Source organism: Gordionus sp. m RMFG-2023, chromosome 5, assembly GCF_954871325.1.
Source record: "Gordionus sp. m RMFG-2023 chromosome 5, tfGorSpeb1-WG-v2, whole genome shotgun sequence".
NCBI classification, from domain to species: domain Eukaryota; kingdom Metazoa; phylum Nematomorpha; class Gordioida; order Chordodea; family Parachordodidae; genus Gordionus; species Gordionus sp. m RMFG-2023.
This window is the reverse complement of record NC_088779.1, coordinates 493,008-519,080: the sequence shown is the minus strand read 5'-3', so window position 1 is coordinate 519,080 and position 26,073 is coordinate 493,008. Positions and strand designations below refer to the sequence as shown.

Sequence of the window (26,073 nt, the reverse complement as noted above, 5' to 3'; positions counted from 1 at the left end):
ATGAAATATTATATTAATTTAATATTTAACAATAATTTTTATCAAAGATTAGAATGTAATTCGAATTTTATAGAAACCTATCCAAAATATTTAATGGTTTTGGTTAAATAATAAGATAATTTCAAATAAAGAGACATCAAGATAAAGAGGTGGGAATTGGTAATTTTCTATAAAATATGATATTTTATAAAAGCATCAAAAAAAATTAATAATTTTCTTTTCAGAAACTCAAGACCAACTAAAATCAAGTGTTAGAACAAGATCTAACCCTGACTAAGTAGATGCCCTATTCCAATATGGTCAGATTAGGAAGGTCAAATAAAATGCTTTGATATACCTTAATAGTATTAATAATAATTGAAATATGATATATCAAAAATTTTATATTTCCTTTATAAATTGTGAAAATAAAGTTAAAAATTTGTATATTACGCATCTTGATATAATATTACAAAAATTAAATTAAATTTTTATCTCATGTTTTTGTTATGAAGTTTGTCTGGGTATTTTTTTAATTAAATAAAATTTTATTAAAAATCAATTACATACAAAATATACAATACATATTATAGTTATAATTTCTCTTTTTTTTAATAATTATTTCTAAAAATTTTGCAAATACAAGCATAATATGATTTCCTTTTTAAAAATTTGGCATATATTTTAAGAGAAAAAAATATTGTTATTTCATCGGGATAAGAAACATAAAATATTGAAGAAAAAAAAAAGAAAAAATAATAGTATAGTAATGAGATCATTAAAACCCACGGCTCACCTGAAAGACCGGTTCGCGGGTCGGAAAAATATTTCAAAAAAATGTAACGGGTCGGGTTTAGCGTAAATTTTAATGATGGACCGAACAGTTTGTTCATAATAGTTTTTAGGTTTTGATTGGACCTGGCCTTTTAACACATAATTGAAATCTAATTAAGGAGGAGAATTACTACAAATTTGAATACATTTACCAACCTTATATCATTTGTATATTAAAAAAAACATACACTCAAAATAAAATAAGCTTCAACGGTTGGTGATGAATACTTTGTGCAATTTCTTGCGTGACAATGAATGAATAAATATTTGAAGAGTTTCAATATGGGAGTTTAAACCCTTCATACCATTCTTGACATTTATACCATTTAGTAGACATAATAAAAACTAAACAAACTATTGCAATTTTAAAAATCGAATAATAAATTATTTATCTGAATACGAATAATCATTTATTCGATTCGAATAAAACGAATTATTCGAATAAAACGAATTATTCGTAATATTTAATAAATTGTTTAATAAATCTAACATTTGTCACTTCTATTTGTTGACCTGCCAATCTGACAGGTGATGTGTTTGTGTTTATAAAGATTCTAGCATAAATTTAAAAATTTCTGAAGTGAAAATTTAAATTTTTATTTGCCACATTTTTTGAATCTCACGAAAAGTTTATTTTTTGAATCTCATAATAAATTATATTAAAAATTAAACAAACCAGAGGTATATAAAAATATATTACATCTCTAACAATAATTATTGTTAGCTAGCCTAATTATATTAGAGGAGAATGCTTCTGATGAAATTATGCTTGATGTTGAAGATGAGAAAATTTCCTCACAAAAGAGAGCAATCATATGGGATCAATATCAAATCCTTAAAGAAGGTGAAAAGGCTTCTTGCAATCATTGCAAGAGTATTATAAAATGTAAAGGCAAAACAACCTCTCCTCTTATTAATCATTATAATAGGTTTCATTCACACCTTAGTAAAAAAAATAATAAAATTCACATTTTTTTAAAGTCTACACCAAATTCTTCAAAAAATAATTAATTTTAAGGATAATTTATTAAAATTATTGATAAATAATAATATACCTTTTAAAATTATAAATTCAAATGATTTTAAAAATTTTATAAGTGATCTTGATTGTTCTGTAAAATCATTATGCTCCAATACTTTTAAATTGCACATGTATAATATATTTGCAGATAAAGAACAGTTGGTAAAGGAAAAATATATAAAAATAAAACAGTTTAATTTTTCATCTGACATTTGGACTAGCAACACAGGTTCCTTTTTTAAGGCTAACAGCCCATTTTATTGATGATAATTTTAAAATAAATAACATAATTTTGGATGTCAGTCCAATAAATGAAACACATTCAGGTGAAAATTTATTTAAAGCCTTTGTTAAAATAATTAAAATTTATAATTTAGAGAATAAAAATTTTTATATAACTTTTAGATAATGCAACTAATAATAAAACATTTATTGATACATTTTCTTTAAAATATCCATTAATAAAAATAGGGCACATCCGATGCTTTGCCCATGTAATTAATTTTATATCCAAAGAAATTTTAAAAATTTTAGATCCTTCAATTCTAAAACTAAGAAACATTATTAGAATGATTAGTATGTGGTGGAAAGCAAATGCATATAGGATCCCCATGCTCTCGAAAAAGCCAAGGGATTATCTATCTATACAAGGAGCAACAACTGCTTGTGAAAGGCTTTTTTCAGTTGGAACTAATTTATTGTCAAAAAACCGCATCTCATATAAGGAAGAAAATAAAAGAAAAACTCTTTGCCTTAAAAATTGGCTAAAATTATAAAATAAATTAATAATATACATTTTAATTTTGTTTATAACTTGATTATATATTATTTATTATCAGATTATTGATTACATATTATTATAATTTTTTCTGTTTAAAATCAAATTTGTAATAAAAAAATTTGTCAATATATTTGAGTATGATTTATTTTATTAAAAAAATTAATTCGAAATATTCGAATAATTCGAATCGAATACAAATAGTAGATTTTATTATTCGTACGAATTCAAATAGTAAATTATTCGATTCGTTACTATTCGATTCGAATTCGTTTAGGCCTAGTACATAGCAATTTAAACTGATAACCAATTCTCATATTATATCCATATGTACAATCGTTACAAGGGCGTGCTAAAATTTAAGCGGCACATGATGAAAATAAATTTGGTGTTAGTTATTTAAAAACATTCAAATTTAACTAGGCTTTATTAAATATTGTAAAATTACGTATGTTAACAACCATATGGCCATTAAGTCTTGGTCCAATAGCTTACCGGACCTCATCGTTTGTAAGTAGTAAATCAAGATTACGTGAAAGGATGGTTTCAAAAAATTCATAACCGTTTCCTGACGAAGCTGAAAAGAGAAGGGAATGTTCCACAGGTTAACTTATAGATTTAAGAAACTCGACGGATTTGCCAACCAATAGTAAATCCCAATCTCTCTGCAATGACTTCGACTAGGGAAGAGTCCGAAGAACGATGGTCTGAAATAGTAGAGGATCTGGGCGAGTCTTTAATTTGTATGATTGGAACACGTGATAAACGCTAAAGTATGAAGGCACTTACGGAGAGTAGGGAAGGTGATCATATTCCTATTTCACCTGTATGTTTAAAACTTAAAAATGACCATTTGTTCGGTCAATATTTTGATCTCTTGTTCGTAGGTAGAAAGAATGGCAGGATATTGAAGAATACGCTATGATCTTAGGGCTTAACTAAATTAATTCTTTAAATTAAATAGTTTCGCAAATTTGATACTAAGAATTTTAAAAGATATCGCCTTGCGATGATTTGCCAATATAGTAATGAGTTTGCTTAATCTTATTATCATTCAATACAGTAATTTGCAACCTTGATTGATGATAGAATAATAACGGGCTCGATCAACCAAGTCAACATGGTAATAGGCATAATAAAATCTTATGAAAACATAGTGTCCCCTAAACAGGAACGTTTAGAAGGATTTCAGGTTTAACCGTACTGAGATAGAGTACCTCACATATCCAGGGACACTCTTAGGCAATGAACACTCCTTCGCTAAATTTTAGGCAGAAACAGGTTCTCAAATAAACGCATGACATCTTACAGCATCTCTCTGAACAACAGTTAGATAAAAAAATTACCTTGTAATTCCGAATATTCTATATAAATTACAACTTGACTCGTAGTTTAAATACATGGTATCGTATGTAAACTTTATTTCAAATATATATATAAAAAGCCATAGTCGAAATTATAATTTTTCATTGCTTTTTATATCATTTTTTTTATTTACCTTATTTAAATGATCATAAATTATAATATAAAATAAATAATTCAATTACATATCTGACTTTCGCGCATCAAAATTTTTCTTTACTAAAAAAAAAACTATATAGTTTTTATAATAAATTACTATTTAAAAATAAAAAACTATTTGCATCATAATAAAAACATAAACTGTTTAATTACGAAATCATCTGAATTCAAAAAAAAAATATAACAAAATATGCACATAACTTGCGACAAATGGCTCTAAGTCTCAAATCTTTCTTAACTTGGAAGTATCTGAAGGAATTTTTCCTTCGAGCATATGGTTTATGAACTGGGTAATTTTTTGTAAGATTTTAATCAACCGTTTCAAATTTTAATATTCTATTAGAGTGTTTTTAAATTTTTTATATAGTTTGAAAGTTATATTTAAATAATGAAATATATAGATAATACATTGTAAAATGGGAATGCTGGAAAGAAGGGGAAAGATCAGAATAAAAATTCCAACAGAAGAATGAGTTAATAGAACATTAGAAATACGATTTGATGACTAAGGGTTATTTAGAGTAAAACTCTGCCGGTCCCCTGTCTTGACTGAAATTAGTCTTCTTGTTTTTTATTTAGGTCTTGGGTTTAAGGACCAAAAATTGCAAGATTACGATGGCCGGAATGAAATAATATTTATCACATTCCAATTTTTTTGTAACTACTAAATCTTTGTTTAAGTTTGACGAACAACGCTTCGATAATGCAAGAAAAACCCTAACTACGAACTTTCCATCTTCTTAAGGTAATCTAGTGACTCCATTAGGTCTTCAATTATCAAGAAACACAATCCTATGGACTTTGTCATGAAAGGAATCCCATTAGAACTTAACTAACGCTTAAAGCTAGTTGCTTAGAGTGTGCAGGGATGCTCGTCCCCTACTAATCTTAAATTCTTAATCATTGAATTCTGAGCCAAGGTTTTGGATGGGATTGGATGGGATTGCTTCTAAAAATCATGTTCTGAACCATTGTTTAAAGTAGCAGAGGGATAATAGTCGACAAATTGAAAATTGGTGGCAAGATAATTATATATCTGCTATTATGAGCGCTAGTCTTTCCTGATAAGTTTAATCGGAAGGAAGAGTGTCAGGTCCATTAGTGTTATATAAAGTGAAAGCTTCATCTATAAAAACTACAATATAATAATAAAAATCAAATAATATTAGAGGTAATTTTTTATATAGAATATTAAATTTTTATAGATTATTAGAAAATAACTTACAGCCAGCTATATTATTTTAATTTTTCCGCATATACTTTACTGGCACTAGGTAATTATAATAGTTATTAGTAGCATTCTTTATATCTTTAATAGTTTTTTAATTTATAACATTATATTATATGTTTGTATATTATATCGCGGCTATAAAAGTCAAATATTCAAAGTATCGATAATTGTAAAAATTAATTTATTTTCTTGTTGAAATAATATTCAAATGCTTTTTTTTTAAAAAATATACAATTAACTTCTTGCAGAAATAAATGATAAATTTTGCCACCACTTAAATAAATATCTTTAATTCTTGTCCAACTCTGACCCTTAAAATTCCCTGCATTATTGATTTATAAAACTTTGTTTTATTTTTAGACCAATCCAAGATATTAACATAACATAACAAAATAATGAACTGGAGTTTCTTTTATTTAGGTATAAATGATAATTACTCTTCATTTTAGTATAAAAAGAAAATTTTATATTTCTTTGATTATTTCTTAAACTCCGGGTCCTAAATTTTTTTTTATATATTCGTGCCAAAAAATAAATTTTTAAAAATAACTTATGGTGGGACGGATTAATTTTATCACTCAAAAATCTATTTTTAATTTAAAAGAAATTAATTTTTCGTTCAAAATAAAGTAAAAATCTGTGCAAATAAATAAATTTTTTTTTTAAATATATATTTTTATTTTGTAATTTCATAAATTTTAATAAATTTTATATTTTTTTCTTCCATTTATAAACCCACCCAGGTAAGTCTTATTTTATTTAGCTTATAAAAAAAAATAAGGAGGTCATTAAAGAGCTATAATAGCAATCTACTCCTTAGATTTGAGGTTCAGAGTGGCGCAGCTAGAGGTCTGCAATAGGTGAGCTTTTAATCCGCCAGCCCATGCTTTATAAAATATTTTATACGTTGGGCGGGTAGCGGGCTGGTTAAAAACTTATTTTTTAAAGTAATGGGTAGCTGAATTTTTTAATATTTTTCGGGCGAAATGTATAAAACGGCCTTCAGTTTTATCGAAAAATAATAATTTTATTCATAATATTGTATATTATTCATGTTTTTAATTTGAATAAAAAAGCAATAAAGGAAATAATTAAAGAGCCATAATAGTTTTTAATGGGTGAGCGGACGGGTTAAAAAAAATTAAAACAGCTAAAAACCGACATTGCAGACCTCTAGGCGCTCTGATTTATTTAAGGAGGTGGAACGAGTGATAAGTCCTAACATTCTCTGATAAAATGGGTATTGTGAGGATCAGACATATTCGATATTGAACTTTTTAGTAATAAATTCGATAATTTTTTCAAGTAATTCAATTTTGCCTTTTATAGTAGCAATTTTCAAATTAACTTGAATATAATAATTTTTCTGGGCAGGAAATGAGGGAAGATATGGCGTCTTAAATAAGGTCCCATAGGACCGAATCTGAAGATTTACCTATTTTAGAACAAATAAGTTCATATAAAAACGGAAGCTAGGTCGTTCTGGGATAGAGGAATGAGCCATAAAGACCCCCATCCCCATCTAAAGGGTGGGAGAAGGGGGGGGGGGGGGTGACGTCACTAAATGCCAGTTTTCTTTAGGAAAATTCTAAATAGGTTGTTCAGAAAATTAACGAAAACCCTTAAAGAAACGTGTGGTTTTTGGTTAAAATACTCTATTTCTTAGAAAGAGGTTTATAAAGTAAAAGATGGCATCAAAATATTTTACCGATAAATGGAGGTTCGAGATATTAATATCTATTATAATATAAATAGATTAAGATATAATCGGATCAGTTTATTATTATTAGTTATATTTATATAGACCTAATTTATTTTATTTAAATAGTTTATAAAATTATTTTGAAAATTTTTTCATAATTATGACTTCATTTTTATGTAATGCTCACGCTTTGATTTTTGGGATCTATGGTGTGCAAGTATTATGTTTCAATTCTCGCTCTAATGAAGGTATAGATTATACAAAATATATTTTATTTAATTTTTTTTTTAAAAATGCCTACATATAATATAATTGTGGTAAATATGTATTTTGTCTAAAAACGCTATTAGCCTTTTTTAAAAAGAGTTGCCACAGCTAGTCCTTAGGCTCAAGTGAAGCAATGCAGTCAGCTGGCCTAAGGGTGCAAAAGAAATTTTATTTTTTAGAGGTGGCCATTATAAAAAAATAGTAATATTAATAATGATTTTTTAAAAAAATAAATTTCAAGTTTTATTAAAGTGTTATTAACGGTTCCTATATTAAAAATTTTTCAATTATAAAATGAATTCTGACTAATATGTATGGTTTAATAAAAAGTCTCAGCATAAAAAAATTATTTAATAAATTGTCGGCTGAGTATTAGATTGTTCTATATTCTTTTTCTAAAATTTTTCAGTAGGGCATATCTAAAAAAAAACAATTTTCTAGGATTATAGGTAGGAAATCACGCGATAAAATTGTAGATAAAATAATATTTCTAAAATATTTTGTTTCAATAATTTTTATTGTCGAGATGGAGGAATACAGAATTAAGGAAGAATTGATTTTATCGAGAAAAAATAAAATATGCACTTTATAAACATTTTAATACTCAACCGACCCAATAGTTTGTCGTTTATATTATTTTAATATATATGTTTCATCCAACAAAAAATTTAATTAATCTCTTAAAAGAGGATACTTCCTTCGATAAAGCCTCAGCGCCTGCACTGGAGCTGGCTCTTGATATTCTAAATAAAAAGCTAGCTATCTTCTAAAATTTTGTAAAAAAAAAAAACGAACGCCGCCAAAGCATAGGTTTTTTTTTAAGAAAAATACAAATGTTGATAAAATAATTAGATTTTTAAATTTAAAAATATATAACACAATCTTTCTAAGCTTAAATATTTTTAAAATAAATATTTTTTGCAATAGATACGCGGATCAAAAAGAAATGTCAAAGCAAAAACCCAGGATTTGAAATATTCTGGAACATTCCTACGATTACATGTGGGAATGAGACAGACAAAGAAATTCCTCTTTCCCCCTACGGAATCGTAGCTAATGAGAAACAAGACTTTTTTGGTTCAAAGATCAACATATTCTACCTGAATAGGGGTCTGTGGCCACATTATGAAAAAAATGACATGGTAAAAATTTTATATTGCCTAATAAAATATTATTCACAAACTTTAAAGCTTACAGAGGTCAACGGGGGCATACCTCAAAGAGGAGATATCGAAAAGCATTTGAACTTTTTTGCCGGAAGTGTGAACAAGTCAATACCAGACCCTTCGTTTCATGTGAGTTCATTTGACAGATATTTAGTTTTAGTTTTTAAAATGGATATCAATATCGAGAGTAAATTTAATACAGTTTTACTTTTGTTAAATTGAATATTCTAGGACTTTTGCATTCCATAAAAACTAACTCAAGGATGGATACCCATTAAATATATGTAGCAGAGCTGCTGATTCTTTTAGGATTATAGAATCCCAGCGTTTTTTGTTCGGAATCTTCTAAAGAAACCCTGAGAATTCGTAAATCATTAACGCAGCATTTTCAGTTTAGACTGTTCACTAGTTATTCGACCTTATTCATTCTATGACAAATGATAAAAAATATATGGTGCATTCTTTTTGAATAAAAAGGGTTGATAATGATTAATATTTAATGGCTCTGGTTCCAACTTATTACTTTAGGATTTTTTTTCCATCCCTAATATTTATCGTTTACTATATTAATATGTACTATAATTAATAGAACTCTATAAAAAAAAATTAAAAAAACTGTATCATTAAAAATACAATTTTATAAATAAGTTCCCAAATAGGAACAATAACTATTCAATTTTTTTGGCGCATATATAAAAATTAGTTTCATTTGTAAAAAGTCATATTTTATTGCCTAACTTATATGCTAATAGTGAAAAATATCCATTTGCGGAGATTACTAGCTATTGGAATGAATATGAAGTTGTTAAAATTTTTGTATGCTTTCTTTTTAGTTTCTGCTTGTAATAGTGGATTGATATTTAAGTTTGAGGGAAATGAAAAGAGGTATGTGTAGTCCCATATTAGTAATTTTCCCAGGGCCCAAGGTATGGTTGTCATACCATCAGGTCTTAAGCCATGTACTTGATATAAATTGTGGGTTCGATGGTAAACCTCGATTGTTTATTGCTGAGTGGCGTTGGTGTCGCCCTTTATTATATATAATTTTTGATGCAAGCATGAAACTGTATTTTTAAAATTTGAACATATATATAAGGATCAATATGTCTTTCTGCAATTATACATCCAGCATTCAAACTTCAATTGTAATGGATAAAACTTCCACAGAACGAACCTATTAAAAATAAACTTTAGCGTTATTGAAAAAAATGCTTAAAAAACCCTAGAGAACTGTTAATTTCGAGATATCCTTTTTTTTGTCGAGAGTAGAGAATGGATTGGAGGAGAATAACTTATCTCAATTTTTTGCAAATAACAAAACAATATGTTTTTATTTAATTCTCCATGTCAAAAGAGATGGATGATTTGTATTTGATGCAAGCATGAGGCTGTACGATATCAGAACCTAGATATAAACTGATGGCTGTCAGTTGTTCGTCTGATAGAGATTACTAAGGTTACTAATAGGGAGTGATTCTAACCATTTATGACCCCAACTCTGTAATATGATTGAAGGAGTTGAATGCAATCTAAAGGTGGATTGACTGATATATAGGTTTGGTACTTCGAAATTAAAGGAGTAAAAAAAATTTGTGAATGTGTGATGGATGGTATATGAATGTTAATTGGTATATTAACCTTCCATTTGTTAATTGCGCCTTCTAATAAATCATCGTTAGGACATGTGAAGCCCAAAATCATAGAATTGTTTGTTTATCTGGATAATAAAAATGATTATAAGGATAAAAGATTCAGTGAGAATGTCTATACCGCTTGATTGAGGAGGTAATTGGGCAAGTGACCAATTGAATTGGTTTAAGTTTATGTTTAAAATTTTTTCTATAAATATTTTAAATTGATCCTGTATTTTATATATGAATTCTTTTTCGATATGCCAAATTTTTCATATATATATAGGCATTTGCTTATTAAAAATAAACTATGGTGTGGTGTAAGATGGCATAGAAAGTGCTTCATGCTGTAAAAGTTTTAAAAATGTTATGAAGGAAATCTTCTAACTTGGTAGCATTAGCTAATGGGGACCTTAGTTGGGTTAAACTACCTGGAGCAATAATTTTATAGCCTTCAAAATTTTGCAACTTGTTGTTTAAAAAGATAAATATTTATGTTAAGTGTTAAACCGGTGGCTTGAGAATAGGTGTCCGAGTATTTAAAACGCTAAGTACATTCGCTGAGATGCCGCAGATGGTACCATCGTCATAATACCACAGGTCTATGTTAAATTTTTTTAAATTTGGTAAATGAGAAGATGGATCCCCTTATTTCTTATTGGGACAGAATCTGAAAAGGTCCATATGTCAGAGGCGTAAGCCATATAGAGATTCAAATAAATTTAGAAACAGGGAAAAGTTTCATAGAAGAATTTTAAAAATGAGGTACAATATAGGCTATTGAAGGTGTTATTAAAATCGAGTTTACATATTACTGAGTCTCATGGCAGGTTTTCTATCTATATTCTTAAAGTATAAGCCACGATTTCTCATCAGCCCTTAATCCCGAAACCTAGTTGATAACTTTAATAAATTAGATTAAATTCATAATATTTATATCCATGACTGCGACAATATAATATTTGGGGTAATTCATACCAGCACTTATTTATACATCCATATCAATATATATAGATCCGGATATCACATTAAAATAGATGCTATGGGTGTTAGGTAGTTAACTTTCACCCAATACTATATTAATAATAAATATATATATAATCATTATAAAATATATCTGATTCATAATATACAAATAATGATGATATATTCATACATATATTTCCATAATATAAATAATAACCAGATACAATAATATTATTATTCTTTCAGCAATAGGTATATATTTAATTAAATGTTAAATTTCTTAAACACTAGAGATTTTAGAATGTTCCTGGTATATTGTTAGCCTAAATTATAAATCAGTTAGTGTTGTAGAAGATCTTGAATTAGGTGCTTTTATGAAAAATATCTAAATAAATTTTAAAAAAAGGTTCAATATTAGATGCAATTAAACTAACGCCACATCTATAGAGAATATATAGATAATGACATAAGCGTCGGGGAGGGTTATATATTTTTCTTAATTACTTATTAGCAAAAAAATTGTTTTTTATGATTTTAACGGGGCTCTTCAAGATATACTTGTTTGGCCGGGAATTGAAGGCACCTATGCAGATATATATATATATATATGTGGTATAAATTTAAGGATATTGGAAAATAAACTTTCATTATATCGATATATAATATTCCCTAAAACCAATATAACGATAATAAACATTGAAAGATTTTAACTAAATCGAAAAATCTTAAATGAAACATATTGAAAAATTGAAAATTATTTGATATTTCGTTATATCTCTTAATTTAAGCCTTGAGAAGCCTTCAATGAAAATAGTGTCGTTTAAATGACTTGATATGAGCCGGTTTTTTAAACGGCTAACTCGATATTCCCACCCTAAAAATATCGCATAAGCCTTGATATTTCGCTAATGGATGTCTAAACTGATGTGCCCAAATTTGATAAAAATCTTCAGTCTTATATTTTTTTCTGGATAAAATATATAGTTAGCCGTTTTTTAAAAAATGGGTTGAAAACGAGACGTTTAATAACACAAAATGTAAACAAATGACAAGAGATTATTTGTGAGGTGATTATGGATCCAAATTAACTGCCGTTATTTCAGTAATTCATCATCTTTCCGTCACGATATTTATAAAACGCAAAACATTCTTATAACAACTTTATAAAATTGATTATGTGGTTAGTCAAAAGAAGGAATTTAAAATGGTCAGTTACCTCTGAATTTATTGTATTTTATTGCTTAAATTATTTTTTCGCACATCGATAGGGTCTAGCCGTGATCGATTTCGAAGAATACTTGCCGAGTCTTAGCCTATTATCGGGAGATCTCAAAGATTACTACAAGGTTGGTTAACTTAAATTTAACCAAATTATTAAATTGTACCATTTCATCTTCAACCTCATGATCAATTCCTAAGGAATTAATTAATAAATATTTTTATTTTTTTTTAAAAATAATTAATTATTCCTTTCTAATTATGATATACATATTTTTTTTACTTGTTTAAACCTCATAATTTATATTTTAAAATAAATTTTAATCACAAAAGCAAAAATCATTGGAATTCGCTACAGAAAAACACCCAGAAATAAAAGATAGCAATAAGTTGAATACTATAAGTGTCAACCTTTTTAACAAGGCTGCCAGACTTTTTTTCGAATCCACTCTTAAATTAGGGATTCAAATGAGACCCAATGCTAAATGGGGGTATTATGGATTTCCTTATTGTTACAGAGGGTATAAAAAATTTACTTTTTTTTAAAAAAAAAAAAATTTGTTATAGTTTTTGCTGTAAAACAGTGGGAATAATTCTAAAGTTCAACTTAGACTTCATTATTTTATATAAAGACATTTTAAAAAATGATTCAACCAAATTAAATTACATGAATTTTTTTAAATTCCAATTTTAAGACCGGATCGGCCAAAGACCGGCTTCCGCCCAAAAAAAACGCACTTCCGTTTTCGAAAAAAGGCTATCAGTCTGGTCTTTGGTTATCCATCTTTTTTACAAAAAAATAATTGTATACTTTGAAATTATTCCATCTTTTATTAAAATATTATGAAAAAAACATAGTCAATTAGACAATTTAAATTGTACCGATAGCATGGTCGCAATGAACAACAAAAATTTATGGTTGTACGAAGCCTCCTCCGCACTTTTCCCTACCATTTATCTGAGTAACAAACCGTTTCCTAGGGCCATAGATGCTGGTATTTGGATACATAAAGGTTTTTTTTTAAACAAAAAAATTTAAGCTATCCCTTTTAACTTTTATTCAGACTGCAAATACGACTATTTTTTGTTACTTATTGAGTCTTTAAAACTTAATACTTTAGGAATATCGAGATTCAAAAGATTTAAGAGTATGATGAAGTTATATCATAAAAAAAACTAACATCTTGTTTCAGAAATAGTCATAATTTCTTGATATATTTTGGAAATGAACCAAGGTTTGATCCGCTGACGTTGCAATCTTCGTTTATCCCCTGGAGGGTGTTCCCTTGGTTTGAGGCCAATGCTAGCTGTTTTTGCAGGATCAATTTATTTACTAATATTGTCTCTAACCGTTTCTTTGCTTAGGTAAAGTTTTTTTGGTTATGGCGGATTATTCATTCCTTCTTCTTGCAAATCAAGAATATTGTCCTAGGTAATTCGATCAATTGGAATCTTACTGGGCATTTGAAATTAAAATTCAAAAATAATGGTTTTTAAAAAAAGAGTAGTTTTTTAAACTTGTCTTTTGTAGATGATTAAAAGCAGACGATTTCACATTCACTCTACTATTAGTTTATAATCATTTATAACTTCAAATTTTATAAAAAATTTGAAACATAAAATAGCCTTAATATAATGAAATAGTCGTTCTGCATTAGCAATTATGTATGGTTGCTCATTTTAGTGCTTTAATAGTGGGTTCATCTATCAAATTAAGGAGGTAATAGAAGGAAAGTTTGGGTCATCTCGCAATATATTCATGAATGATGCATTATCAAATACCACCATATCTCGAAAGGTTGAATGGATAGATCCAAAAGTGTTATATTTGCAAATAAATCTTCTATTCTCTTTTATTATTTCTCCATCTTCATAATAATAAGTAGGGTTTTTAGCCTACTTGAAAAATATAGAGATGCTTCCATTAAAACAATTAAATTTATCAAATTAAAATGAAAATTTAATTTATTGAAAATTAAAATGGGAATTTTTGTTTTAAAATGTCTTGAACAGCAGTATTAATTAGTTGACTAAAAAAATTTTTTAGCCAATCATGTGTGACGTAATTATCAATATTAGGCTTAAATTCCAAATTAGTGGCTCAAATTATTATTGGAGTGGACTAACGTTCCCCTCTCAACTTGCCCCAGTTTCCCTTATATACAGAAATAATTTGTAATAAAATTAATCAATAAAAGTATACCAAGAGGTTAACAGGCTTCGCAGCAAATTGGTCGATAAATATTTACCGGCTTACCCTTATTTCCGGTTCGAGTACCAGGCAGAAGAGGGCGAAAAATATGAAAAATATCTTCAAATGAAGGATTTGAGGTTTTCCTTCAAGCAGGCACTGGATATGGGGATGGATGGAATGGTAAATTAATCTTGTAAAACATTAGCAATTTTTTTATAATTTTAAAAAGAGAAGAAAAGAAAAGAAAAGAAAAGAAAAGAAAAGAAAAGAAAAGAAAAGAAAAGAAAGAAAGAAAAGAAAAGAAAAGAAAAGAAAAGAAAAGAAAGAAAAAGAAAAGAAAAGAAAAGAAAAGAAAAGAAAAGAAAAGAAAAGAAAAGAAAAGAAAAGAAAGAAAGAAAAGAAAAGAAAAGAAAAGAAAAGAAAAAGAAAAGAAAAGAAAGAAAGAAAAGAAAAGAAAAGAAAAGAAAAGAAAAGAAAAGAAAAGAAAAGAAAAGAAAAGAAAAGAAAAGAAAAGAAAAGAAAAGAAAAGAAAAGAAAAGAAAAGAAAAGAAAAGAAAGAAAGCAACAACTAATTTTCAAAAATTGATTTAATACCATTTGTTATATCAGTTGCTATAGCTAGAATTTCTTATCTTTCTCTCGTCATTTTATAATTATAAATATTTTAAAAATAAATGTATTATATTTTCAGATTATTTGGGCATCCTCGAAAAATTTATCAGCTAAATGTTCAAACATCAGCCATTATGTGAGAGATTATTTAGGCCCCATATCGAATATTAGCAAACATTTTGCTAAAAGTATGGAATGATGAAAAACAATCTTATATTAAATTTTTGATACTTTAAGGAAATCTTAAATAAACACTTTGGAGATGTTTTTTATTTTTTTGTTTTTTTTTCCAAAGTTTTAAAAAATGTGGGAATTATTTTCAAGTTGTTTCGGAAAATAGATTTTAAATTAAAATCTTAGAGAAGCTGGCAGTTAGTGTTATTTAGCCGGATATAGGTTGATTTTTCACAACGGCCTGATTAAGATTTTGGTTAAAATAATATTATGTTAAGCATCGAAATTTGGCGAACAGATGCCCCAAGCATTTCTGCCAGCTACGAGTAAAAATCTTTAGGTCTTCCAGAATGTTTTTTTTAGTTATAATTTTAATAGTGCAGGTTTTTTTTTTAAATCGACCCAAATTTGGCTTTTTATAACAACACTAATGGCAGTGGAATCAGATTTGAGGATTAAACAGCCATTTTATAATAAATTGCCTAATTTTAGATTTGAATTTCGCTTTCTTATTTTTTATGATTGTTAATTGATCTTTTGATACTTCGATGGGGACTAGATATATATATATATATAACATATGTTATTATACATTATTTAATTTTCAATTTTATATACATATATATATATACAAGTTTGCAAAAAGGTACTAGTTTGTTGTAACAACTCTATCGCAACCTCCGATCAAAATTCCTCTTTAGTCAATTACCAACCAAGGGAGAGTAAATGTGTCAAAATTGATTCCGAGAACATAGATTATATAAAAGAAATTTTGAATTCCACTGACGACATTAATTTGACCTATCCCCAAAGTTACGATAAAATCAAAACTGAATACCAATGCGCTACCTATTAAAAATTATATATATTATATATACACTTACATTTAAAGTAGAAATATTTGGGGTTGTAGGGGAATTTTATTTATTTTTTAAATATTATTATTTAAATATAGATAATCCTAATAAAATTAGATTCTAGACAGCAAATGGGCATCGGTATTACAACATTAAACTAGTTGAAATATAAAATCATATTATGGATCAGATCATTAAGCATTCCATATTGTCACCTGCTTAGATTCATTACCACAACATACAGAGCTAGAATTCATTTTTAAAATGAGCGAATTTTAAATTTTTTTTAAATTAAGAACAAACATGGAAGCTAGAAATTAGTACTTTTTTAAAAAACAAATACCACTACTCTTGCCGAAAATAAAATTAGGATCTAGACCCGTACTTCCTGTAGGTTGAGTCTCTATTTCTAATAAGATCAAGATATCAAATGATTTACAATTCTTAATTACATTTTATTAGTGATGGGGGCCATTTTAGGGCCGAGTAAAAATTGCCTACGCGATTCGGTAAAGAACGCGTGGCGGGGTATTGGTAGTAGTTTTCAACTAGCAATAACCGCACCTCGGTAAAACATCATCGGTTACGGTATCGCCACTGCGCAAAGTTAGTTTTGATAGATCTTATGTTAAACTTATATAGCCATATTTTGGGGTCCCGGATATGGTGTCTTCTAAAGGTTTAATTTCTGGAATGCTTTATAAATCGTTTAGTAGATAAAATACTAGGATGTTATGCGTAAAATGGTTAAAAATATTACATTTTAAGAAAAATTAAAAATTTAAGAAAGTTTATACAATTCCCTTAACAATTATACCCGGCAAATATTTAATGCCATCTATATTATTATTATTTAATAGAATTATATTTTGCTAGAGTAGGCAATGCTGATGTTTTTTTTTAAAAAAAAAAATTTATAAAATATAATGATATAAACAAATTATTCTAAAATTAAAATTAATTGAATAACCCTTGAATAAATAAAAAAAATTAAAAAATGGCCCCCATAAAACATATGGTTAATGTATAGATGATTGACATCAAATTAATACACGCAATTATATAACTATGAATAATTTTATTTCATTAATTCATAATTATAATCTCTTCAAAAAAATAAGTTTCTATCTAGTAAATTTTTGAGCATAATCGCCAGTGCGCAAAGTAATACCTAAAACGAATTATTTGTTATTCGATATTCAACACAATTATTCGATTCGAAAATTCTAATCGAATTCGAGGAAAATATATTATTCGTCGAATAATTTTTTTATCGATTATTCGAGACTATTCGATTAAAATAATTTTAAATATTAATAAATATTGGAAAATAATCATATATTATTAGTAGGAATTATTAAAAATTACTCCAATTTCATAAAAATTTCCTAGTGGAATAATGACTAAACATTTTATATTTCTAAAATTGTTGCTAACGGCTGTTTTTATTTGAAATAACTTCATAATATAAAATTAACTTCCGAAAATTGTTTTATGATGGACGAAGAAAATATTTATTTTTATAAGCATTTTATAACATATTATATAGTTATAATAAACTAGTAGCTATCCCATCAAGAATGACGGGCGAAGCAGATATTTATCCTTCGTTTGATGATGGAATCATAAATTTGACTTTTTGCCTAAAATTTTTACCACTTTGTTTGTAAAATATCGCTAGATGTGAGTTTTAACATATCTTACGATTTATTATTTCCCTACAATTATTTGTTCATATACAAGGTACTAATACTTATATTAACGCTTTTGTAAAAAAAATAATGGAAATTTAGGAAACCACCTCTCATCAAAATAAAAATATATTTTTGGTTCACATCTCATAAGATAGGCAAATTTCTTATTTATACATCATTTAAATGAAGGAAAAATATCTGATTTACCAATGATTCAACGGTTATACTATTTCAAGTTTATAAATAATTAAAAAGATTTATTTTATATATTATATATTATTTTAGTTTATGTTAATAACATTAATAATAATAATTAAATATCAATGTATAATATGATGTATGTATAATCTAAAAATTAAAAACATGCTTTTCTAATAAATGGATAAAAAATTTATCATTAATTTGAGAATAATTTATAAATTTTTATGGTATTTGAGATTAAAAATAACCATTCAATCTCGGTAGGAATTTCTTATTGCCCAAATCAAGGGTAATTTATGTTTAATCGTAAATGTTATATAAACATCTGTTTTTTTATTCGGGTTAAGGTGATATTTAGGATTTGATGCTCAAATGTTTTATTTTATATTTTTTTTAATATCCAATAAAAAAATTAATTTGATATGGTGTAAAATATAAAAGGTTTTAAAAATAATAATAAAGTGATTTTTTTAAAAAAAATTATTTCATTTTGAATAGTTTTACGTAAATAATTAGGGCCATCTATTAACATTATTAATATTTAAATTAAGTTATGAGGGATAAAAGTAAATAAATTTCAGAGCTCTTTACAAAGATTTGACTTTGCTGATTTCGATTAAATTATTCATCCAAATTATCCTTTCAGTCTTTGTAAGGGCCCTAAAACACGCGATATACTGACGTCATTGAAATTTGCATGTAGGAGATAATCTATTCAATATTCATAGTCAGTATTCATTTACCATCTACTTTTATAAATAGTAACCGGAACGCGTTTTCTCATTAAGGAACCCATGTTGAGGAAGAAAAAAAAGAACCAATTAATACATTTTCAATTAAAATCTTTATTTTTGAGTCTTTGTGAATTAATATTAAAAAACATTTTCATTAAAAATAAAATAAATTTGAAACCATAAATAATTTAATGGATTTTAAAAAATTTGTTAAAAAATATACCGCGATTTTGGATATTTTACACAATATAAATTCTTTGTATAAAACCAAAAATAATTTTTTTTTTTGTAAAAATATTACGACTAGAAAACTATACTGTATACTGTGTTATGCTGGAATGAGATATTTTTTATTTTAAAATTTTTGTCTTAAAAAACGCTTAAAATCTTCTCAAACCCTCACGCATCTGTACTGACTCTCGATGTCTTCATAACGCTCGGGATATGAATCTAGGTAGTGTGAGGTTTTCAGAATATTATAAATATATTCCATATTTTCTGAATCGATTTTGACGCACCTGTCCTCGTTAGCCTGATTATTGAGCGACCGTGTGGCGTAATTTCCAAACATGGGGGACTGGAGAGGGTTTTTTCGGCAAATCGTGTTTCTACAAACTTTTTTTTTGAGAGGAAAAAAAAAAATTGAAATAATTGTATATAGTATACAAAAAAAATGAGAATTCGAAATGATTTTAATATCTGGAAAAAAAATTTTAAAATTGGACACCTGTCATTAACATTTTTAGCCCACCTGTTAATAACATTATCTCGGCCTGTAATCTTTATACATGGGACGGCCTCGGGATCAATTCCTGCACAAGTTTCCTGGCCATAATTTTTTTTTTAATTCCGGCCTCATAGACCGAACCTTCTGGTTGTGCTTATATTTGAAATGGCGTATATATTATATTTGATTTTCCGTTACCTTCCGCGAATACTTTGCTCATATTTGATATAGGACCTAAATAATTTTTCAGGTATTGACTGATGTTTAGACATTTATCGACCAATCTTTGCGAGGATGCCCATATAATCTTGAATGCAATTATGTAATTTGATATTTTTTTAAAAAAAACTTTGAATTTAAAAAAAAAAAATGATTTACCATTCCATTCATCCCCATTTCCAGTGCCTGTTTGTAGGAAAACTTTAAATCCTTCACTTGGAGATATTTTTCGTATCTTTCTCCCTCTTCTGCCGGGTATTCGAACCGGAAATAAGGGAAAGTTGGCAAATGTTTGTACCTCAATTTGTTGCGCAGCCTATTAACTTCTCTAAAAACTTTTTAAGATGTAGTTCAAAACACTCGATATATAAACTAAAATACGTTAGAGTAATAGAGAAGAGAAGAGAAGAGAAGAGAAGAGAAGAGAAGAGAAGAGAAGAAGAAGAGAAGAGAAGAAGAAGAAGAAGAGAAGAAGAAGAGAAGAGAGAGAAGAGAGAGAAGAAGAAGAAGAAGAGAAGAGAAGAAGAAGAGAAGAAGAAGAGAAGAGAAGAAGAAGAAGAAGAGAAGAGAAGAAGAAGAGAAGAGAAGAGAAGAGAAGAGAAGAGAAGAGAAGAGAAGAGAAGAGAAGAAGAAGAGAAGAAGAAGAGAAGAGAAGAGAGAGAGAAGAGAAGAGAAGAGAAGAGAAGAGAAGAGAAGAGAAGTTTAATAAATGTAGAAAAAAATTACTTTTGTGTATCCAAATGCCAGTATCTATGGGTTCGGGTAAGGGTTTATTATACAAATAGATGGAAGGGAAAAGAGCGGTGGATGCCTCGTATAACCACATATTTTCGTTGTTCATGGTGGACATGCGTTCGGAACAATCTAAAATGCCTAATTCTCTAATTTAAAAAAAAATTAAATTAATTGTCAGTCAAAAATTTTTCTTAACTGAAGTATTTTATAAGTATTTTATAAAAGCTGACGCTAAGTAAAAAAAACGGTTCGGTCCAGTTCCAAGGACACTGTCCGAACCGGCCTTTAAAAAAACATTTCGCGCCTAAATTTTATAAAAATAAACAATTAAAAGGATGTCTTAACCAAGGGCCATGAAACCGACGCATTCATATTTTAACTGAACCATATCTCGGGTACAGGGTTTAAGTTATATATTTAAAATTTAATTTAAACAAGTATTTAAAAAAAATATATGCTAAAAATAACATATAAAATATATGTATAATAATAATTTTTAAAAAAAAACATTAAATAATTTGAAAGCTAATTGTGTTTTTTTTTTAAAATTCAATGTTAATCATTTTAGGTGAAATCGTTTATTTAATTCTTTTTTTCTGGACATCGAATTCTAAAGCCAATCTTAAACAGCTGTCTAGAGCTTTTTCACTGAAACCAAACTCTAATTCTAAACTAAATCTGAAACAGCTGTCTAGAGATTTTTCACTGAAACCAAACTCTTTTAAGGAAAATTCACAGTCCTGATCTTAACCCGTCAAATAAATTATTATTTTTATCTCCTTTAAAAACAAAAAACTTTTACTACACCTTAATGTCTCCGAAAATAATAGAAATGAATTGTCATATTTAAAAAAAAAAAAATTTATATCATACATTCTATAGCAATAAGGGAATCCGTAATAACCCCATTTAGCGTTCGGTCTCATCTGAATCCCCAATTTGAGTGTAGACTCAAAGAATAATCTAGCAGCCGAGTTGAAAAGATTTTCGGAAATCTCTTTAAGCTCCGGGTCATTCTCCCTACCTGGAAACCTTTGCAAGGCGTATTCATACGATTTTTGCTATATAAATATATAATTTAACTTACATATACCACTTTTCTAAACTAGTAAAGCAATTCTAAGTTTATTATAATTAGCCTAGAAAATATTTGGTTCAACGTTAATATAATTAATTTTTTAGAAATTTTTTAAATTCATTAAAATAAAAATTAGTTTGGGTTTAATATATTGTTCATATCTCGACAAATATCTATCAATGATCAAGTTTTTTTTTTTGAATCAATGATTTTAAGAATATTTTTACCTATAGATAGATAGATATTTAGCCAATTTATTATGAATTTATTTTTGTATATTTAGATAGGAATAATATTTTAAAGATAATAAGACGCACCTTGTAAACATCCCTGAACTTGCCCTCTGTGACCTTGAGACTTGGCTGGTATTCCTCGAAATCGATGACGGCCAATCCCTAGAGTTAAAAATATTGTATAATAAATATCGTATAAATCGGTAATCGTTTTTTTTAGCCAGTATATAACCTATTTACGAATCGGAAGGTGGCTAAACCTTCTTATCCCTTTCTAAAGATGAATAGTTGGATTCGTGGGTTATATTTAATCCTAATCAAAATTTAGAGATCCAGAAATAATATCTGAGGGGAAATTCTTACACGCACATAATGAACTAAGCAAATGAGATATAATAAATATTATTCATAGATGTACTTACATCATAATTAGGGTCTGGTATTATATTTTCTACGCTTTTCCTAAATAAGGACAAATGGTTATCAAGATTTCCTATTTGAGGAATGCCATGATTGATCTCCAAAAGATGTGATTCCTGGTTATTAAGCTCGTTTAGAAACAATATATTTGGTGCTATTTTGCTAGAAGGATCCCCTTCCTCGTAATGGGGCCAAAGACCGTTGTTGAGGTAAAATATATTTATTTTGGAGCCGAAAAACTTTTGTTCCTCGTTCGCTATGATTCCGTAGGATGAAAGTGGTAACTCGATGCCCATCTTCTCCCTGCACAAGTTAGTAGGAATGTTCCAGAAGGTGTTGAATCCCGTGTTATAATTCTCTTCTTTTAGCTGTCTGGTGTCCCTTTTAGAGATCGATCTGATAGGTTTATCGGATTTCTCTAAGACGTCGTTCAAATCTACCGGATTAACGTGTTGCGTGATTACGGATGGTAAAATACTGTCGTCAGGTTTTGCTAAATTTTGGATATCCACCGCCAGCTTAAATTCGCTCAATATATTTCTAATCCGACTATCGCGCGCCCGCGAACCGATATCCTCTTCCGCTATCAACAAAATTTTGTCGTCGTAATTCCCACGATTATCGTATTTCGCGGTAAAAGGAATGGAATGCCGTTTTTGTGTGTCACCGAGAATTCTCAAATAATTGCCGCGACTGGAAGATTTGTTAAAATAAATATCTCCGCTTAACTCCACGCTATCACGCCGCGTCGCGACTGATCTTACAACGTTGAAGGGTCCTAGTATTTCTTTTTCGATTGTAATATATTTATAAATAATACAATGGAATAAAAATTTCAAATTATTTAAATCATTTTTTTTTTAAAAAAAAAAAAATCAAGATGATAATTAACGTGCAAATCTATCTATCATCTTTCAATTCACTTTCATTTATCTAGACATCAAAATTGTCATGTTTTTGTGTTCGTTGAAATAATTAATGAATTTTAATATATGAAAAATATATTTTAAGTTTGACCTTCTTATAAATAAAAACATATTTAATTTAATAAAAATTATATTATATTTTGAATTTAAAATGTCTCGTAAAAAATATAAATATTTATTATTCAATTTTTGATCCGCACTACCCAGACCGAAATATCGGTCTGGGTCGGTCACCCAGCTCGCGATAACCCGTCAGTTAGGGCTAAGCTGAATTCTAACAGATAGATTATATAAAATATAGTGTATCGAAGCAGAGGCTAGGAATATAAGACGGAATTGAATTTATATAAAAACAAAAATTAGGAATATAACCGCGCGATTTAACAGCTGATCAGGTTAATATCAAATATTTTAATTGATATTTAATAATTCTTATGATTATAAGCGTAGATGGGAAATAAAAGATAATTATTTATTGAGAAATTGATCTCATGAAAAAAAGATATATACTATCAATCAGCTGATTAAAATGGGACAAATTTTTCCCCTTTATTTAAACTATTATAAATTATGAGAACACATTATCGCATGGATTCGAACTCTTCGAATATCGATTCGATTCAAGTGAAGGTAATGGTTTAAACTCGTGAAAAAACATCGGTTAGAAAGTTTTCCGGTCTGAAATTTTTTCGACTCTAAACTTTTCAGAATTATGCAGTAAAGCTCATTTTTTTTTATAATTTTTATTCTTTAACTTATACAAAAAAAGCAATTAACATTACTTTCATTATTAATGCACAAACAAATATAATTTGAAATAAAATTCTCAAGATTACAATTTTATTTTGATTGAAAACACCTCTATACCCTGATTCGTCTACCCTATCGTTAAGTACTTCAACACAAAAATATCGAAGGTGGCTTAAATAACTTTGATAAATTGATCAATCAAAAACCGATTTCGAAAATAAACGTTAAAAAGATAAGTGTTAAATATTTAAAAGGTTTAATTGTATATTTTTTTTTACCTTCATTAGTTTTGGAATAGAAAGGGCGCCAACTATTAATCCCGCCAATCAGAGGCAAAGTATAAAATAAGAAGCGTATTATATTACGCGGTAGCGATACGGTAAACATTTTCAAATAAAAAATCATTACGAAACTCTTAAAAGCAAAATTAAATCTTTAACTTTTTAAAATCAAAAAAAAAAACTTGAAATAATAAAAGATAAACTAAAAAAAAAATTAATAAATTTCTAATGTAAATTGTAAAAATTATTATTATAGATAGAAATAAGAGTTCTAATAAAGAATTCAAAGATCTCGAAAAATTTTATGAATTGTTGATTTACAAAAGACAAAAAATCTTGGAAAATTTCGATATCTTTTTTTAATTAAACTTACCTAGGCGTATTTTTTTTTTATAAAAATCAAATTATTTAAACAGGTTTTTAATGAAAAAATTAATATTTAAAAAAAAATTATTTAACAAATTTTTAAATTTCTTATATATATACATATATATATAGTAATAATTTTCCCATAAAAAATAGAATAAAATAATTTATTATAAAAAATAAACAAGCCACTTCATATACCAATAATATTCATTCATTATTTTTGAATATACAATGTTATGACAATTTGATGGAAAAATCTTGCCGTAATTTTTTTCAAACTTATTTGTAAATATAAGAACTTATTATTTATAAACTATAAACGAAAAATTGAAAATATTTATCTATTTTTTTAAAAAACAATTTTTTAAACAAATTAAAATAATATTATTTGCAAATTAAATGGAAATTTATTCCTAAATCAACACAACCACCCCCATAAAATAACAAGCTACTTCAAAACTAGATAAATTTAACAATAGTATGTATATTTCCCCTTAACCTACTTGAAAGTTGGAACCTTCAAATACTGAAAACATAGCTATCAATGATCAAATAATCATGTTTTTCTTAAAATATTATAGTCGTGGTATTTTCTGGAATTACGAACTCGTCCTGAAGATTGAGAAATAATTTGCGAGCTTTAACTTTTCAGCATCTTCTTAAATAAAAATAATTCAAAGTAGAGTAGAATTACTCTGAAATTTACAAGATAGGTATCTCTCATAGACATATCCAGGGATTTTGCTAAGAGGGGTGTGGGGATTCTTACATTATTTATTGGACATATTTAAGTACACTCATTGTAGGGCCTTAGAGCTATATTGTATTTTTATAAAAATAATTTTGGGTTTTCACAAAATACGTTTTTTTTTTGAACTAAAAATTATTATCGTCATTATTTTTAAAAAAAAGTTATTAACTTTTACTAATTTTTCTTTTAAATTCTTTCTCTATAGAGATATATTGTATACATTTTTGAGAGAGTGGGGGGTGTGTAGAGGAATCTTTTTCTTTTTATTAACTTAAAATGATATTTACCAGAATAGACAAATTTAGCTATGGGGAGGGAAAAATTCTCCACCTTGGTTAAGCGCCGTGGTATTATAGCGAGCTTCTAACACGCGGAGAGTAGGTTAACACGTAGGATCGTCAGTAAAATTCCAAAGTGAGTATTAGAACATGCAAATCAAATATATCGAAATTTAACAATTTTTGTTCCTTTTTAGGAACTCGATAATGTTTTTTCTTAAAATTATATTAATTTTTTTTTAAAAACATTTTTATTAGAATAATATAATATATAAAAAGTTTTTATGAATACAATTAATATTAAAAAAAAAATTACGACATAATTGTATGGAGAAAAAAATATATATAGTAATATATAATAAATATAACATCTTCAATTTATACAAATTTTATTATAATAAATGTATTTTCAAAATCAATATTTTAAAATTTAACTATTGTTCCTTTTATATATGAACTCAATTAGGTTTTTTTCTTAAATTTTTATAGATAATATATATTAAAGTTTTAATAAATATAATTAATA

General features: G+C 27.3%; 2 protein-coding genes and 1 non-coding gene across 3 annotated transcripts; 1 reads left to right on the top strand and 2 right to left on the bottom strand.

Moving 5' to 3' along the window:
- Positions 1-1,578: 1,578 nt before the first annotated feature.
- LOC135929739 (hyaluronidase-like) lies at positions 1,579-16,150 on the top strand. Its single transcript, XM_065466442.1, has 9 exons — positions 1,579-1,687; positions 8,261-8,475; positions 8,524-8,628; positions 12,365-12,442; positions 12,648-12,835; positions 13,173-13,327; positions 14,513-14,688; positions 15,200-15,308; positions 15,930-16,150. Exons 1-9 carry the CDS (start codon positions 1,579-1,581, stop codon positions 16,148-16,150), a joined length of 1,356 nt encoding a protein of 451 aa, XP_065322514.1.
- A 471-nt stretch (positions 16,151-16,621) lies between these two features.
- Positions 16,622-16,760, bottom strand: LOC135930597 (U4 spliceosomal RNA). The gene has a single exon (XR_010572820.1). It is a non-coding gene; the product is annotated as a U4 spliceosomal RNA (small nuclear RNA).
- Positions 16,761-19,021: 2,261 nt separating this feature from the next.
- On the bottom strand, positions 19,022-24,275 carry LOC135929525 (hyaluronidase-like). Its single transcript, XM_065466136.1, has 8 exons — positions 24,147-24,275; positions 22,195-22,979; positions 21,857-21,934; positions 21,335-21,522; positions 20,453-20,607; positions 19,886-20,061; positions 19,706-19,814; positions 19,022-19,395 (listed from the first exon to the last, which is right to left on the bottom strand). The coding sequence occupies exons 1-8, from the start codon at positions 24,271-24,273 to the stop codon at positions 19,172-19,174; spliced, it is 1,842 nt and encodes a 613-aa protein (XP_065322208.1). The 5' UTR covers positions 24,274-24,275; the 3' UTR covers positions 19,022-19,171.
- Positions 24,276-26,073: the final 1,798 nt, after the last annotated feature.

What these genes read in the sequence shown, in the direction of transcription:
- LOC135929739 (XM_065466442.1), top strand. Translation starts at nt 1,579, where the DNA reads ATGCTTGATGTTGAAGATGAGAAAATTTCCTCACAAAAGAGAGCAATC. An exon ending in ATTATGAAAAAAATGACATG is followed by an intron (nt 8,476 to 8,523) that starts GTAAAAATTTTA and finishes CAAACTTTAAAG; the next exon opens with CTTACAGAGGTCAACGGGGG. An exon ending in TAGCAAACATTTTGCTAAAA is followed by an intron (nt 15,309 to 15,929) that starts GTATGGAATGAT and finishes TATATATACAAG; the next exon opens with TTTGCAAAAAGGTACTAGTT.
- LOC135929525 (XM_065466136.1), bottom strand. Translation starts at nt 24,273, where the DNA reads ATGATTTTTTATTTGAAAATGTTTACCGTATCGCTACCGCGTAATATA. An exon ending in CTATTCCAAAACTAATGAAG is followed by an intron (nt 22,980 to 24,146) that starts GTAAAAAAAAAT and finishes CAATCGAAAAAG; the next exon opens with AAATACTAGGACCCTTCAAC. An exon ending in TACCAGACCCTAATTATGAT is followed by an intron (nt 21,935 to 22,194) that starts GTAAGTACATCT and finishes TTTTAACTCTAG; the next exon opens with GGATTGGCCGTCATCGATTT.